The sequence below is a fragment of the Ambystoma mexicanum genome, chromosome 6p (genome assembly GCF_040938575.1).
Source record: "Ambystoma mexicanum isolate Mex_15411 chromosome 6p, UKY_AmexF1_1, whole genome shotgun sequence".
Taxonomy (NCBI): Eukaryota; Metazoa; Chordata; class Amphibia; order Caudata; family Ambystomatidae; genus Ambystoma; species Ambystoma mexicanum.
The window spans coordinates 481,265,781-481,282,659 of NC_090935.1; the positions used below are offsets into that span (position 1 = coordinate 481,265,781).

At 44.8% G+C, this 16,879-nt stretch overlaps 1 protein-coding gene across 2 annotated transcripts in view; it reads left to right on the forward strand.

The window, feature by feature from the left end:
* Positions 1–16,879, forward strand: part of MTREX (Mtr4 exosome RNA helicase) — a 1,095,475-nt gene that overhangs the window by 514,457 nt on the left and 564,139 nt on the right. For both annotated transcript variants that reach the window (XM_069627280.1, XM_069627281.1), the window contains exon 15: positions 5,431–5,556. In XM_069627280.1, the coding sequence (XP_069483381.1) occupies positions 5,431–5,556 (126 nt within the window). The remainder of the gene's footprint in view (positions 1–5,430; positions 5,557–16,879) is intronic.

Genomic DNA, 16,879 nt, shown 5'->3' on the forward strand with positions numbered 1-16,879 from the left:
TGCAGTACCCTCTGGGACCACTACACACAACTATGACAACAGGTATAGGCAACCCAACCTTTGGTATAAGCTTGTACTACACAGTTTTGGTAGTGTTGAGCAGCCAGGCCTAAGGGGGGCAAATGTGAGCTGTAGTGGAGGTGCACTAGAGATTTGCAGTCACAGGTGTTCAAATAAATTCTTCCACTCCAGGTTCCTTGCACAAACAATTAAATGATCAGTCAGTTAGAAAGCCTTCAGAAGGGAGCAATATAATAGTAACACACAAATACACTTCAATACTGTACACTTTTAGTCTCTAAATCAGTAAAGACCCTTTTGGGATGGCCCACAGACACAACCCTACACCCACAGGTGACTTTAATAACTAGGGTTCTGGGGACATTAATAGCTTACTGTTGGCATTTAGAATACTTTTAGGAATTTGGTAAAAGGTAAAGGCTATTAGAATACAAGAGACCACAAATATTCTTAAGCAGGCAAATACTTCTGGATCCTCCAAGATGAGTCATACAATTCAATAGGATAAGCCAAAGTCAATGGGCAAAAGTGTTCTATAGGATGAAGCACTTCTGGTAAGTAAATGGAAAAGTCTTTGCACAAGTTCCTGGGAGTCTTTGATGAAAAGAAGAATCAAATGTAGGGCCACAATCTGATTGGACTTGTGAGTTGTCGAAGTTTCAAGCAACACAGTAATTCTTAGACTTCTTTTAAAGTACCTTAGAAATGAAGAAAAGATGCAGTGGATGACTTCTGTTCCTAAGCAGCCAAGCTTAAAAGCAACGCACACAATCTGGTGTTCCTCTCCCTGGCTATACTGTTTCCAGCAGCAACTCTGTGGAAATTCAACCAGCTCCGAGAAGGATGTCCAGTTGGCTTACTTTGGAGTTGATTGGTCCAACCAACTCAAGGGGATAAGTCATCCTTGCAGGGGCTTCTGTCGATGCAAACAGCATTTTACAGAAAGGGGCGTTAGGCTGTCCAATCGGGACAGCCAGACCCCTTTGGGAGCTGTACCTATTCAGGCTTTGTGTCAGACAAATGACGGGAGGGTGGACAACACCTCCCCAACTTCCTGCCTGCCCAGACACTTGGAGCCTCTGCGGGGATACCTATGGGTTCCCATCAAAGGCAAAACAAACACACACTGACCTCAACCTGCCAGAATGGAAGAAGGGATAACCAAGAACAACCATGCTAGTAATGACGAAAAAGAAGGGAGGCCCCCAAGTTGGTACTTGGGTGCTCCTATTGTGCACTACTGAGGCTATGGACATATCCTGCAGTATACAAAATACACAATAGTTGGTAGAAGACTTGTTATGGAAAATTCTCAGAAATGTACTAATTCCCTTCACCTTAGAGACCCCCAGCAACTTTGCTAGGATTTTGAAGACTTGATTTTTCTTTTTTACTTGGAGAGAGGGAGACCCTTTTTCGCACACATGTATTTTTAATGTGATTTTGAACTATTTCTTTTGGTTGTGGAATCTGACAAACTCCATAGGCAGCATCTTTTACACTGTGTCACCGCTCCTTCAGTGCAGGGACACAGCAAAGTCTTTCAGATTTCTCCAACGTTTAAATACCTTCTCTGGGATAAACTACTGTTTCCCAGAGCAGTAAGGTGAAATTGGCTTTCCTTTTGTAAATATCTAGCCCAGCAGACACTATCTTACAAATAGGGTGCTAGAGGGGTTACCTACTATCCCCTTTGTCTAGCTTCTCATGTAACATTTTTGTTACCCTTTCTTCGATTAATGGCTGGTGGCAGTGGTTTCTTTAACAACCGTGGTGTGCATTTACCGTGGGCTGTGTTGTCAATGGCCCCAGTGTTCTCTTTTCGCCACTTTTTTGTGGAAGGATCCTTCTTGAGATTTACTCTGCGCACCAAACCAGGTTTAGTCCCATTGCTCGCTTTCCCTTTGGCGGGATTCACGAGTGAAGCCCGCCTCTGGCTCGAGGGTGTCTTGGGTGGGCAGAAAGTAAGGTGTGCCCGAAACTCCCTGTGCTTAATCTTTTAGGAGACCCAAATGCACTCTAGTGGTTGGCCGGCTGACTGTCCGGCAAGGACAGCCATCCTGCTGGGTGACTGACAGCTAGGCTGAAATGAATGAGATAGAACTGAATAAAAGGCGAGTCTTTTGGCTTAGAAGGCAGTCGACCACTGGACGAAAGAACTGAAGAAGAACTTTAAGAGGACGCATGCTGCAACTCCTGGACCGTTGGTTTTCCCGGTGAAGCCCTGCTGCTGTGCTGAAACTCCAAATTTGTATCGCAGAGAAGCCCCTGCAAGGACTACTTCTCCCCTTCAGTTGGTGGGACCAATCAACTCCTAAATAAGCCCCCCTGTACATCCTTCTCCGAGCTGGTTGAATTTCCAGAGTTGCTGCTGGAAACGAAACGTCAGGGAGAGGAACACCAGATTGTGTGTGTTGCTTTTAAGCTGGCCAAGAGCTCCAGGAACATCCTCTGGACTCCCACGAAGCAGGACTGACCGGGCCTGAGCCCCCTCAACAGAGTGCGGGACCCCAGAAGCAAGGAAAGTCCATCCCGACAACCAAAAACGGCAGTGTTGCTATTTGCGGTATTCCTGAGAAGCTGAAACACTGAGTGCCACTTGTTTGAAAGATTGCTGGTTGCGAGCAGTGACCGTCCAAATGCAGTGCAGGAGTCCCCAGACGTCCTCACTCTTGTCCCCCACGACAGAGGCCCGGGTACAGTGAGATCTGCAGAGCTGCACAGGAACAGAAGTCATCTGCTGCACTTTTTCTTCAATACAAAGGTACTGTAAAGTCTGAGGGAACTTACCTCTTGTAGAGTTGCTTGCATCCTCTACCTTTCACAAGTCTAAACTTGTGGCCCATTCGATTCTTCTTTCTTCAAAAACTTCTAAAACATTGTGCAAAGACTTTTTCTACTTACCTGCAAAGAAGTGCCTTAGCTCATATAGCCTTTTGCCTATTGACTTTGGCTTAGCCTTTTTCACTGCTTGATTATTTTTGGAGGATCAGAAAGTATTTGCCTGCTTAAGAATATTTGGGGTCTCTTGTGGGTTCTAATAACCATTTCCTTTGACTTGTTCCTCCATGATTCTAAATGCAACAGTGATATATTAATGTCGCCAGCACCCTAGCTATTGAAGTCACCTAAGGGTGTAGGTTGTGTCTGGGCCATCACAAAATGGTATCTACTTATTTAGAAACATTAAGAGTGTATTTTATGAAGTATATTTGAGAATTACTGTTATATTTCTCCCTTCTGAAAAAGGCTTATTCTAACTGACAAATTAATAAGTGTTTATTCAAGAAACCTTGTGTGCAAGTGTTTGTTTGATTTGTCACTGGGAATCTGTGTAACTCCACTACAACTCACATTGACCCCTCTTGAGATAAGCCTGGCTGCTCAACACACTACCAAAACTGTGTAGTACAAGCTTATACCATAGGTTGGGTTTCCCATTATCTGTAGTCGCAGTTGTTGTAGTGTTCCAAAAGGGTACTGCATACAAACGTTGCCTAACACCCATAAAAAGAGTAAAAGCCACTGTGGATAAAGCTTCCCACTCACTGAGGTATAAGGAAAAACTATCCACCAGTAAAGCAAAATGTTCTGGGATTGACACAGATCAGGAAGATGTATCATTACTATGAAAACTTACCTAACAGAGGACGCACCCAGCAAAGGAGTGATGACACCGTTGGACTCCTCGTTATTATACTCAAAGCATTTGTCTCCACCTGCCCTCCATAGGATAACATTAAGAACACGTCTTTGTATCCTTTCGTTCCAGTGCTTTTTGGTTGTCAATCCTGAGCAGTTAAAACCTGAATGATAAGAATGCATTTTACTTAACCAGTAACTTTGTTGCATATCTTCTTTTGAAGAATCACCACCACAAAAAACGTACCTGCATCTGATAGATCTTGGGGAGGAGCATTGACTTTTCAGCAGAAGGGTTCATCCTTCCTAGGGATTTGACTGCTGAAGCTAGTGAATATAATCTGTGGCTTGGGTCCCTTTTACTGCATCCTTTTACTGACCTTTTCTTAACTTAAGTCATTGAATGCATTTTAAGAACCTATGGTTGACTGTATATATGTTTTTATTATTGTGTTGTGCGATATCACCTGCTTGATTCATTTTTAGTGTTGGAGGCCTAGAATAAATAATGTATTTTTATACACACCTGTCTAAATTAAATTGTGTGAACTAATTGTGCACCCCTGATCCCACGCGGGTCTCCTTCAAATAGCCTTGACGGCTCTCCATTGCAACTAGGGTGGCCTCCTAAAATCTGTCTGCCAAGCCAGATTGTATAAATTAATTTTAACAATGCTAACCGTGCCATCTCTTATGCGTGATGTGTGCAATTGTAACAATACAAGAAAGTCGGACAGTGTCTTTAGAACTTTAAGTTTTCCCACAAGAATGAGCAAAAGGGCAAGACAAACCTCTAAAAAGTCAGGACAGAAGTCTAAATGAAGCAAAAACAAAATAATGTCCGTTAGAGCTCTATGGGGGAAAGCAGCAAAGGAAAACTTCTTCCTGACAGAAGCCATGTGACCAACACCTACTGTTACACTTTTGCCAGCAACTTCATCAGAACCATCTGGGGATCCTAGAGAAATCAAGTGACTGTATAATCCTCTATCGAAGCCAAATCCTGACCAGACTGTTAAAACCTGAGATACTTGAACCGAGGACCAAACTTCTACAGGACATCTGAACTGTGTTTAGAAGACGTTCATTTTAAACTTAGATCTCCAGCCCTGCTCTATTTTACTGCTTGATAGCCTATTTCTTGCTCCAACCCTTGTATTTCAGATGAACAAAAGTTTTGTTTTGGGCTTCAAGTAATCCGTTAACTTTATTCTGTGATACCACCTAAAGTAATGAGATTGTTTTAGTGTGTAGGCGCTGAAATCCCTGACTGGTGCAGCAGTTGACCTATCCAATCATCTGACGTACACTTCAAGTATTAAGGGGATCTCTACTCAATGAAAAAACTGTCTGAATTATGCATCATTGTCAGTTAAGCAGGAAACAGGATGGAGATTGAGGAAAATTATATCCATGTTTATGACTTAACTATATTCTTTGGACATGGAATCCCCCATTGTTCGCAGTGAGGTTCACAATATTGATATGGTTGAAGAGATTTCAAGTGGGGCATTTAAGTCTGCACAGCCTTAAAGAAATGCGATCAGCAGGCACACAGTTCGGTTGCACAGAGTATGACCCAAGTGGTAAACAGGCCGGGCTGTAGTCAATATGAATAAAGAAAGATTTCAGCACAAGTTACTAAACTGATGATTTACAAGTGTGTCTGAATATGTGGTGATTTCTTTGGAAAGTGTCTTAGTAACTCCATTGAATTTGTTGTGCTCATCGGTTGCTTACTAAAATGTTTGATTCCGACTTTAACAGCTTTCATCAGGCGAATACATCCAGATGTCTGGTCGAGCTGGCAGAAGAGGCATGGATGAGAGAGGAATAGTTATCCTCATGGTGGATGAAAAGATGAGCCCTACTGTTGGGAAGCAGCTGCTTAAGGTAAATACACAGCTTCGTAAACCCCAATTTAACATGCTTTTTAAAACCATTTAATTTCAATGAGTGACCACTTTAGATTTATTTACAAAATAAATGACCAATTCTAGAAATATATATTTCTATATGAAGTCATGTGAATTTGTAGATTACAAATCAGAAGCAGCATTTCTCCAAATGTGTAATCTTTTATGGCACTTTACAGAGACCAGTTGGGGATAGTTTTCATATCTACTAACCCCTTGGCCATCAAAATGGAATTGGCTTTCTTCTAGTAGTAACCTTTTGTAACTTACACTTCTTTAAATCATCAAACTGTGTTTCTTTATTTAATTTATTGCATTTGTTATACGCCCAGACCCTGAGTTATCACGGCATAGTTACAGTTCATAACTTACATTCTTAACAAATGTTTGCAAAACTGTGGCAGGAGGCAGGTATGAGCCAGAAGGTAGAAGAGCATAGTGCTGTAGTGACCTATGGAGTTTGGGTGTTTTAGAATTGGTTGAATAGCCAGGTTTTCAGATTTAAAAAAAAATGTAATAGTTGGTGGGATTCTTCTTGTTTGTTTGGGGGAGCATTCCAGTGTTTTGCGTCTAGTACTTTGAAGCTGCTGCCCCCCGCACTTATGCTTTTGAATCTTGGGATAGTAAGGAGGAGGCTAATGCTGGATCTGAGCTGTCTGGAGGGAGCTTTGTATGTAACAGAGTTGTTGAGATATTTAGGAGTTTTGTTGGCAATACATTTGTGTGTGATGCATAAGGTTTATAAAATCATTCTTGCCTTGATGGGAAGCCAGTGAATGTTTTTCCTGATGGTCGAGATTTGCTCATACCTTTGTATTCCCAGTGCTGCTCAGAGATTTATTCTGCATGAGTTGCATTTTGGTCAGGTTAGCATTGGACATACTTAGTAAGAGTACATTACAATAGTCAAATTTAGAGTACGAGGGCTCTTGCTAATGTGATGCAGTTTTTTGGTGTCAGGAGTTTACGGCTTAATAAGATGAGATTGGTGGTGTATGAGTTGGCTGAGAGGGCATTAACTTGTTTGGTCATGGGTAAGTTAGCATCTAGGTAAACACCCAGAGTTTTGACCTGTTTGAGAACTGGGATCATGGTGAAAGAGGCATAAATGGGCTGAAGGGATTTTTTCTGGGGGCGGTACCAATTATGAGCAGCTCAGTTTTATCGTTTAGACAGACTATTGAGCCATCCAGTTTTGGAGAAGAGCGTATATTTGGTTGATAAGTAGGGTGTCCTGTTCATGGTTGCCTGTTAAGGGGATAAGGGGCTGGGTGTCTTCAACGAAGTTAGTGTAAATGACACCCATGGCATCCAGGGCTGCGAAGAGTAACTTGGTATAAGCATTGTAAAGGGTGGGGGAGAGGCAGGATCCTTGGGGGACTGGTATAGGGTCAGCAAAGGCTTTGCCGATGGACACTCTTAAGGTCCTGTCTGCTAGGAAGGATTTAACCCAACTAGTGGCGTCCTTGGAGAAGTTGAAATTATTAGTGGCACAGAGTTTGTCGTGGTCGACGTCGAACGCAGCAGAGGTCTAAAAGCATTAGGAGACAGTTTGCTTGCGTCTGTTAGCGTTGACGTGTATTCAAGTCGAGGAGGGCTGTTTCAGTGCTGTGGTTGGGGCGAAAGCCTGATTGTCTGTCGCCCAGTAATTGATTTTGTTCGAGGTGGTTTTGGATTTGGGTGTATGCTATTTCGTCTATCTTCAGTAGGAAGGGGGCCATTGTTATTGGATGGTAGTTGGTGGGAGTGGAGTGGTCTAGTGTGGCTTTTTTAGTAGAGGGGTTACCAAGGCTTTTTATGCTGATGGGGACTGTGCTGTGTTGGAGTTGAAGGAAGCATTGACGAAGTTAGTGAGGAGGGGTTAATGTGAGTGCGCAAAGTTTAACTGTGGAGGGGAGGAAGTGGTCTTCTTTTACAATTGGACGCTTTTAGATTGGCTGTAGTGTCTGGTACCTCTTTTTGGGTTAAGTGGAAGGGAGTGGTGGGCTTGATAGATGGAGCGTCCTCAAGGGTGGTGGGTTTTTGCATGCTAGGCATTGTTTTTTGGCTGCAATTTTGTTTTGTCGTTGGAGTATTTTGGTGGCTAGTGCATCTTGGGTAGTGGTGCACCAGGTATTGCTGGCGTTGGCAGTGGGTGCGGCTTGACAAGGGTTCTCTAGTTCTGAGTATGAAGCATAATTCCTTTGAATTAGAGGAGGCATTGGTGATTCGTAGTTTGAGAGCATTTGCTTTGTTGGTTATTATGACTGTTTTGTGGATTTTGTTAGCGTTGTTAAAGGCCTTGGCTGAGTCAGGTGGCTTGGGTTTTTATTTTTATTTTTTGTGGGCATGTTCAAGTGCTCTATTGGTCCGTCTCAAGCAAACTAGCGTTGAACCAGAAGCTGGTGCGTTTGTCTGTTCTGCAGGTTTTAGTGATAGGGGCTGGTGTGTCAATGGTGTTTGCGAGGCATTTTTTGTAACACTCTGCCAGGTCGGCAGGATCTGCGCTGTCTGGGTTATTGGCTGCTAGTGATGCTTGTAGGGCAGGGGAAGAGGTTGTCAGCTGCAAGTTTTTTTTAATATTTCTGGAAGAAAGGATGTCTACGTGTGGGTGTGTTTTTGTCTGGGGCTCTGTAAACGACCAGAAGATTGGTAGTGGTTTTGGGGTTGGAGGTGTATTTGGCTAGGAGTTTGTATCCTTGGGTTGTTTTTAATCGGGCATGCTCTGATTTGTAGTGTAGATTTGACTTTTAGGGTGACTCCCCTCCTTGGGTGTGGGTCCTATCGGCCCTGTAAATGTTGAAGCCGGGGGGATGGCGAGTGCTAGCAGAGGGCCTGCAGCAGGGTGTAGCCAGGTTTAACACTAGAATGTCGAGTTGTTGGTCAATGAAGAGGTCATGGATTTCAATGGCGTGGGCCCAAGTGAACGGGCATTGATGAGTGCACAGTTGAGATTAGGCAAAGGAACAGGTGGAGAGATATCTGGGCTAGGTGTAGATGGAGAGAATTTGGTGTGTTCGGGTTGTTTTCGGGTTGTTTAGGAGGGGCTCTAGTGAGGCATTTGTGTTGGTTGCTGTTGTGATATTTTTTGAGGTGGGAGGGAGGTTGGGTGGGGATGGGGTTTTGGTAAGGTGTAGTGAGTAGGGCCGGGGGTCTGTTGCTTGTTGAGAGTCCTAAAATGGGTTTGGTTTTTATAAAAGTTCTCTTTTGATGGTCGGTGGAGAGGAGGTAATCTGAGTGTATGCGGGCTCTGGGTTGGTAATGCCTTTGTTGGGTATCGAGAGGCCTTTTTGAAGTGGGTGAGGAAATGCAGGTATGGAGGGTAGAAAATGGGTGGGGCAAGGCATAGTGTGGTGGCGTTGGGAAGCTAGTTTAACTAGGCCATTGTTAATTTTGAGGAAGGTGGCGCCTGTACAGGGGGATGTTATTTGGCATAATGCAAAATGGGAACATAACTAGTAAGAGGCTTAGTATAGTAGAGGGTTTAGGGTAAGGCCGCTACAGTTCAATTAAGCAGAATTAGAAGTAGGTGGTGCTAACAGGCAGCATCGACTAGCGGGCACAAAAAAGCTGATAAAGTGCGACTGGTAAACAATAATACATGTAGGTAGGTGCTGCATTTACTGTGTAAGGGGGGGGCGCTTGGCAAGTCAGGAACAGTTTAACTAGCAGATGGGCGCTGGGGTAGCGGCCTGAGCTTTAGTGCGCTATGCATAGCAAGGACGGCGTGGTATACAGGTAAATGGGAGCTTCTACTTAGTATTGGAGCATGAGCGTATAGGTACAGCAGTGTGCATCAGATTTTCTTTCATTTGCCAGTGTACACCTTTCTGCTTATCAAATCTTTCTTCCTGGGGCGCATGTTCTACATACTTTCTATATTGCTCTTCCAAACCATCTTGCATGCCTTTTTTCATTTTACTCCAGAAATTGCAGTTTTCTTTTAAGGTCATGCTGACTTCTGCAGTGGCCATATCACTTTATAATCTGCCTGCATAAATGCTTCGTCTTGCGTGCTTTCTAATCCCATGTTGCCGCTCCCTCTGTTAAACATCATATTAACTCTGGCTTGCTCTTGACCATCCCCCCACATACTAGTTTATCAACAGGACTCTGACCTTTGACATTTCTTGTAATTCCGGTATGCAAAATGTTGCCCTCTACATCTGTGCAACTATGCTATGCCAAAATCGTAAGCTAGGGGTGTGGCACCATTCTATTGTTGCAGCTTGATAGTGCTGCAGTGTTCTGCCTCCCTTGTTAACCTTTTTAGTCCGCATTTTCACCAGTGCTGGTACGTCAGCCACTCCTGTTGCTCCAAACCCGAGCAGAACATCAAGCATGTGTTCTGTGCAAATTGTATACTGCTCAAACCTGCCAGACAATCTTTCTGATTCCACCTCCACCCCACCCTCCTACCCACTGCTCCCACTCGCATGCGTTTTTTTGTTTATGCATCGCTCAGCAGCTCCTTGATCCCAGGCCACCAAGGAAATGAAGGTGGGGTCCACATGGAGACCCATCTTCTATTTCCGTGGTGGCCATCTTGGGTGAGGATTGGTTTGAATCCATGGGTTGCTGCAAGTCCGACCTCTTGATTCAACCTGATACATTGCTATCAGCACCCAGTTTTATAAACCGGGGGGCGAGGGGTGGCTAATAGCAATAATCTTGTTAAACATATGTGTATGAGTGATATATTTTTTTTATATCGCTATCACCCTTACTGCGGGGCTTCACCATCTGGTAAACACACCAAGTTGCGATGAGGCCCCCGGGCAGTTACTGGCCTGTGAATTTCTGCATGGATGTGATCATTGCTATAATATTGTCACATTCTGTTAAAGATATTTTGGCTGCTTTTCTTTCCACAATAGACTTCTGTGGGGCACCCTTTCTTTTTGATGTTTTGACTGCTGACCTGACTGAGTGTTTTTTTTTTTTTTTGCTTCACTTCTCTTGGTTTGTTATTGTGCGAAGTAAAAACCTATCAGTCCCTAAGACGAATGGTACTAGGGGATTCTCACTTAGAGAATTTCTTGTATTTTTAAAGTTGCACACATCCTTTAAAATGAAGTGTGGTTATGATCTGCTGTATCCTTGTGTTGGGGAGAATTCTCAGAAATGTGCTAATTCCCTTCTACCTTAGAGACCCCAAGCTCTTTTTGCTGGACTTTAGGACTTTTAATTTCTAACCTGGAGAGAATGAGACCTTTTTCCCACTCTGTAATCTATTTTTATGTGATGTGGCCTGCGTTTCTTTTGACGTTGGAGTCTGGCAAACTCCATTGGCATCTTTACGTTGTGACACACAGCACCTTCAGTGCAGCGGCACAAGGAAGTCTCTTAGATTTCTCTGTTTAAATACCTTTTCTTGGTTAAACTGTCTGAATGGATTGTGTCCTCCCACATATTCCTCATCATTGATATTGGTATCTCGCCAGCTTTGCTGCTCTGGGAAAAGTCTTCTCGGCAGAGGGCGCTATGCACAATGTGGCGTCTATGTCCCTCGAGGGCTGCCTTCGAATGTCGACGTCACCAGCAGTATAAATAGTTTGTGCCATGCCCATTGGCCTCAGTTCCGTTTTTCCGAAAGCTTATTCTCCTAGTACTAACGGTGCACTTTGTTTTTCTGTCAAAATGTCATCTTCAACCCATTGGACCCCAAAGTCTGGATTTAAAAAAATGTTACGACGGGGCGAAGTTGTCAAGCGATCCTCACTGAGTGTTCCTGTGGTGTCGGGGCTACGGGAACCTACTGGTGACTGCGAATGCTGTCAGTCCATGACAGAAAAAGCTCTCCGGGAGCGCAGAGGTAAACTACCGATGAGACGGGAGGCTTCGAAGTCTACTTCGAAGAAGGAAAAGAAGTCCGGGGAGTCTAGAGACTCAACTCGGGGTAAACAATCAAAGAGGTCCCAGTCGAGGAGTCAATAGAGGTGGTCTTCAAAGAAGGCGAAGAAGAGACACAAATAGGTTTCCCTCTTCTTCAGATTCCTCTACTCAGGTAATCTGGTGCCGTACTAGGTCGGATTCCCCTTGTGAATGGGGTGTGTTTAGCGTGGAAAAGATGCAGATTTTTGAGAATGCGGCCTCAACCCCCTCAAAAGAATCACTCAAGAGCCATTTCCCTGGTCGCTCCTTCAGACGACTTGGGGAATTCAAAGGCTCTTTTGACTTCCCGGAGTAGAGTAGTAAGCTGGCTGTAGGTCGAGATTCTCGACCCGATGAAAAGGCCATTGAAAGTATCGACTCGCAGTCTGTCCCTGACACCGTTGAAAAAGCATAATTGGTTGAGGCCTTCAATGATTTTGTCGGCGCTGAGTGCTTCGATGGCAAAATTGAGGGCTATCCTAGTCATTCAACCCCTTTTTCGAAGCAGTTTTACAGTCCATGGAATCTTCAATCACATCGAAGCACATACCGGTTCAGGAAAAAACTTTTAAGCCTATACCAAACCTTTAAGTCAATATCCTCAATTTATGAGTAAGAAATTGCTTCTGATGAGAATTCTCCATTTGGGGTGCAGTTTGGCACTCGAAATATACCTGAAGATCTCATTGACCGAGAGTCCAGGATGAAAGACCTCTGTGACTCCTCCAGTTTGCTAGTGGACTTCACCAGAGCTGGAGGTGCCTGAACCCTCGGAGCATGCTGATTCTGGTTAGAGAAATCTTATGAACAGGGTCACGGAATATATGGGGTGGAGTAGGGCTGCCCCAGCATATGAGCAAGATGACATGACTGACATCCTAGACCAGGAACCTCAGAAGTACCCAATCTTGCCCTTCCATAACGCCCTTCAGAGGAAGGTTGTGGCCAATTGGGAAGCTCCAGAATCTGGGCCTGCTGTGAACAGAAACTTCTCTAAGAAGTATAGACCCTCTAGCAGCGATCCAGACTACCTTACTAAACACCCTACGCCTGAGTTTAGTAGTTCAGACGGCTACTTCAACCAAACAATCTGCCTATCCCCCCTGATAGAGGCAAGAAGGTTGATGCATGGGCTCGCAAGGTCTTCACATCAGGCAGCATGGCCTTGAAGTCTACTAACGTTACCTATGCCTTGGCTATATTTTATTAAACCCTGTGGGACTGTGTTGCCATGGCGGCTGAGCAAATCCGAGAAGGCGAGGAAAGAGACGGCTTCCTGAATATACTTAAGGATGGAAAGGAGGCAATTGAAGTGTCTCCAGTCAGGATTAGATACTGTTTACAGCATCAGCAGATCCATGGCTGCAAGCACCGTACTGCGCAGATTTGCATGGTTGAGGCAGTCTGGTTTTGCACCAGACATGCAGGCCAGACTGCTGAACATTACCTTGGACTGCTCGAGGTTGTTCGGCCAGGAAGGCGGATGAGTCTGGAGAAGCTGCAGACCTCCAAGGCGGCAGCTAAGCCCCATAGTGCAGCCATTCGACAACCTCAACACCCCTACTCGGGATCATCTTCATGGAGGGGGTCATTCGTTTAATTTCTATTCCTCAGTTGGTAGAGGAAGAGGCCAAGGCCGCACAAAGGGGGAGGTTCGCGGTTAGTGGTTCTCACTATCAGATTCGAGTTGTGCCATTCGGGCTGACCTCTGCCCTGAGGGTTTTCACCAAACTGATGTCGGTAGTGGCAGTGAGTATCAGGAGAGGGGGATTCATGTCTACCCCTACCTGGACGATTGGCTGATCGGGGCTCGTTCACCCAAGCATGCACATGAACATCAGTATCACCTGTCACTCCCTACACAGACTGTGCTTGTCCCTCAATTGCAAGAAGTCCCATATGATACCATTCCAAAGACTCCAGTTCATCAGAGCGGTCTTGGATACTTGCTCGGGGAAAGCCGCGCCTCCTGAGGTGAGATCTCAACACATTCTGCAGATGGTAACAAAATTCAAGAATGCCCAGCATCTGCCAGCCTTCGATTTTTCTGAGGTTGCTAGGCCTCATGGCATCCTGAATTTCTTTTTTTTTTTTCTTTTTTTTTTTTTGGTGCCAGATTGAGAATGAGATCCCTTCAATGGGACCTCCGGACTCAGTTGTCCCAGTTCTCAGGGAATATGTCGGATCAACTGCAAGCTCCAAGCAGAGTTGCTCAGGATCTTCTACGGTGGGCTTCCATTGACAACATTCTCACTGGAGTATCTTTTTGGCAACCATGGCCGGAGATGAGTGACGGACGCCTCACTCACAGGGTGGGGAGCCCACACCAACAAACTGTATCAGCGGTCATTGGTCTTAATCAGTCCAAACTACACATCAACCTATTAGAGCTGAGGGCAATCAGACTAGCGCTGAAGGCCTTCCTGCCCTCTGTATGGGGAAATAATGTCCTGATAATGACAGACAACACAGTGGCCATGTACTACCTCAAGAGATGTAGGGTCACTAGCACTGTGCATAGAGGCAATGCAGCTCTGGTTCTGGGCGATACAAGAAGGAATCTTTCGGCAGTTCATCTAGCCGGAGAGCAGAACATAGCGGCGGACTCTCTGAGCAGGCAGAGCAGTGTCCCACAAGTGTGAACTAGGTCAGGAAGTCCTTCAAGAGATCTTCACCCTCTGGAGAAACCCCTCAAGTGGATCTGTTTACGACCGGTACCAACCGGAAGTGCGAGCTGTATTGCTCAAGGGAATTTCCCCCAAGAGGAGCTTTAGAAGACATGTTTGTGGTGGACTGGGAGATTCCACTTCTGTACGCGTTTCCTCCAGTCCCCGTCATTCCTCAAGTCATCAGGAGGTTGAGGAAGTTCAGGAAATCCATTATCCTAATTGGCCCGGATTGGGGCCAGGAGGACGTGGTACCCGGACCTTCTGGACATGCCCTTCTGCCCTCCTATACGTCTTCCACAAAGAGGATCTTCTCTCGCAAGAGAAAGGTCTGGTTCTCCATCCGGAGGTCAAGACACTCATCCTTCATGCATGGTTTCTGAAAGGGTCAGATATAAGGATTGTGACCACCCGAATGATGTAATAGATATTTTGCTTTCGGCCGGGCCAGCAACCAAATCTTTGTACCGGTGTTGGAATAAATTCAGTAACTGGTGCAAGGACAAGAATGTGGACTTTTTCAATGTGCCACTCCTATGGTGCTTTCTTTCTTGTTGCATTTGGTTAATCTGGGGCTCCAGATTGGAACCATAAAAGGATACCTGGCGGCGCTTTCCATTTTGAAGTGCTCCTCTGAAGAGGTCTCCTATTTCAAAATGCCTTTAATTGTTCAATTTCTGAAGGGACTCACTAATGTGTATCCTCCAGTCCCATTTCATGTCCCTGCTTGGGATTTAAACTGTTAAAATTTCTAACATGTATCCCTTTCGAGCCTTTACATTCCTGCCCGTTAAGGCTTTCAACTTTGAAAACTGCACTTCGTGTGGCATTAACATCAGCCTGCAGAGTAATTGAGTTGCAGGCTCTGTCATGCAAGCCTCCTCATACTATGTTTTATAAGGATATAAGGTCATCCTCGGAGTAAAAACCATAATTCCTGCCAAAAGTAGTTCCATTTGTCACAGAAGATAACACTACCAACTTTCTACCCTCCTCCTCATTTGGAGGAAGAGGGACTTCATAGGCTGGACCCAAGAAGGGCTCTAAGCTTTTACATTGAAAGAATGGCAACATTTCGCCATGATCAGCTTTTTGTGGGTTATACCGGCCCTAAATTGGGCCTTGCAGGAACTAAATAAACCATATCCCGGTGGCGCATACTGGCTATTGGAGAATGCTATAGGCTTGTGGGGAATGACCCGCCGGAAGGGCTTGGGGCTCATTCCACGAGGGGCATGGCAACTTCCACGGCTCTTCAAGGGTGTCCCTATAATTGACATTTGTTCAGCCGCTACTTGGGCGTCCATTCATACATTTGTTAAGCATTATTGCTTGGACTCCTCTTCCACTCAAGGTCTTTTTGCTAAGGCAGTCCTTCATTCCATATCATTCACGATTAATTTAAATAGTACTCCCTCCTCCAAATTGTCACTGCTTTGGGAGTCTGTCAAAGATGAGGAATAATTGGGAGGACACAATACATTTGAAGAACGAGTTGCTTACCCCTGACAACTTTATTTCAACTGGATGTTTCTCACACGTATTCCTCATCGCCCCTCCCAGCCTACCCCACCATGCAATTTACGTGAATTATACTCTGCGTTTCCTGAGAGCTTGTGGTCTGAGGTACGCCTGGTTAGCTCCTTGATTGATGGAATGAAAAAACAGAACTGAAGCCAACGGGCGCGGCACAAACTATTTATACGGATGGTGACGTCGACATTCGACAGCAGCCCTCGAGGGACATCCACTCCACGACCTTGTGCACAGCGCCCTCTGCCGAGGACATTTCTTTTCAGAAGCAGCAAAGCTGGCGAGATACTAATATCAAAGATGAGGATTACGTGGGAGGAACATGCAGTCGAAAGCATGTTACCAGGGGTAAGTAACTTGTTCTTTCCAAGAGCGGTAAAGTGTAATTGACTTTCTAATGTTTGTTAATCTGCTTAGTCACATGCTGTGCATTTGGTCCGACATCCACTGGTAACCGCGGAGCATTGCATCTTGTCTTTCGAGAATTGAAAGGGGACGTCGACATGGGCGTGCCTGTAACACTATCCCTACGTGACGTGTAGTGTACCCAAGATCCCTCATGTGTCGAGGTCCCTCAGATTGTTTTTTCCCACCCAGCATACTGGTCACCTTATGCAGAGCTCGTCAAAGACATGGCTTATTGTCCCCTCGACCTTTGGTTGAATAGTTATATAGAATATCACCCTATCTGTTAGTTATTTCAATGGCTGTTCTAGATCTCCACTGAGGACCTGCAGAACTTCGACCGACGGTGAGCCAGTCGGCGCTGCCGACCAAGTGGCAGGGCCTTCTGCCGGCCTACTGTCAGGTTCTGCCTTTAGGTGTAAGGATATATGCTGGATGGAGTAGGTGTGAGTGTTTATTCCAAGTTGATTTGGCCTTAACTCCATAATTCAGAGTAAGGAGAGCTTCCCAAGTCAAGATGGTGACTTTCAGCAAGGTTTGCAACAAGCCTTTTAATTGGATGGAGTGAATTAAAGGCAGACAGTGAACATTCTAAACTGCCTTTCATTGTCAGCAGCCCATCTTAGAGGTCCTATGTTATTGAGTTCCAGTGAAAGTAATATTAAGTTTAGGCCTTAAGAGTAATCTTTGATGTTAGAGAAGCAGGAAGAATTCAGGAGCAAAAGAATACTTGTAAAATTCAACAGGAAGAAGATGAAAGCTAAGCGAACTTATGTATTTCTTTTAAGAAGTCCTAGTTAGTTGAATAACTATAACATTTCTGAAAATATACTTATTTAGTAA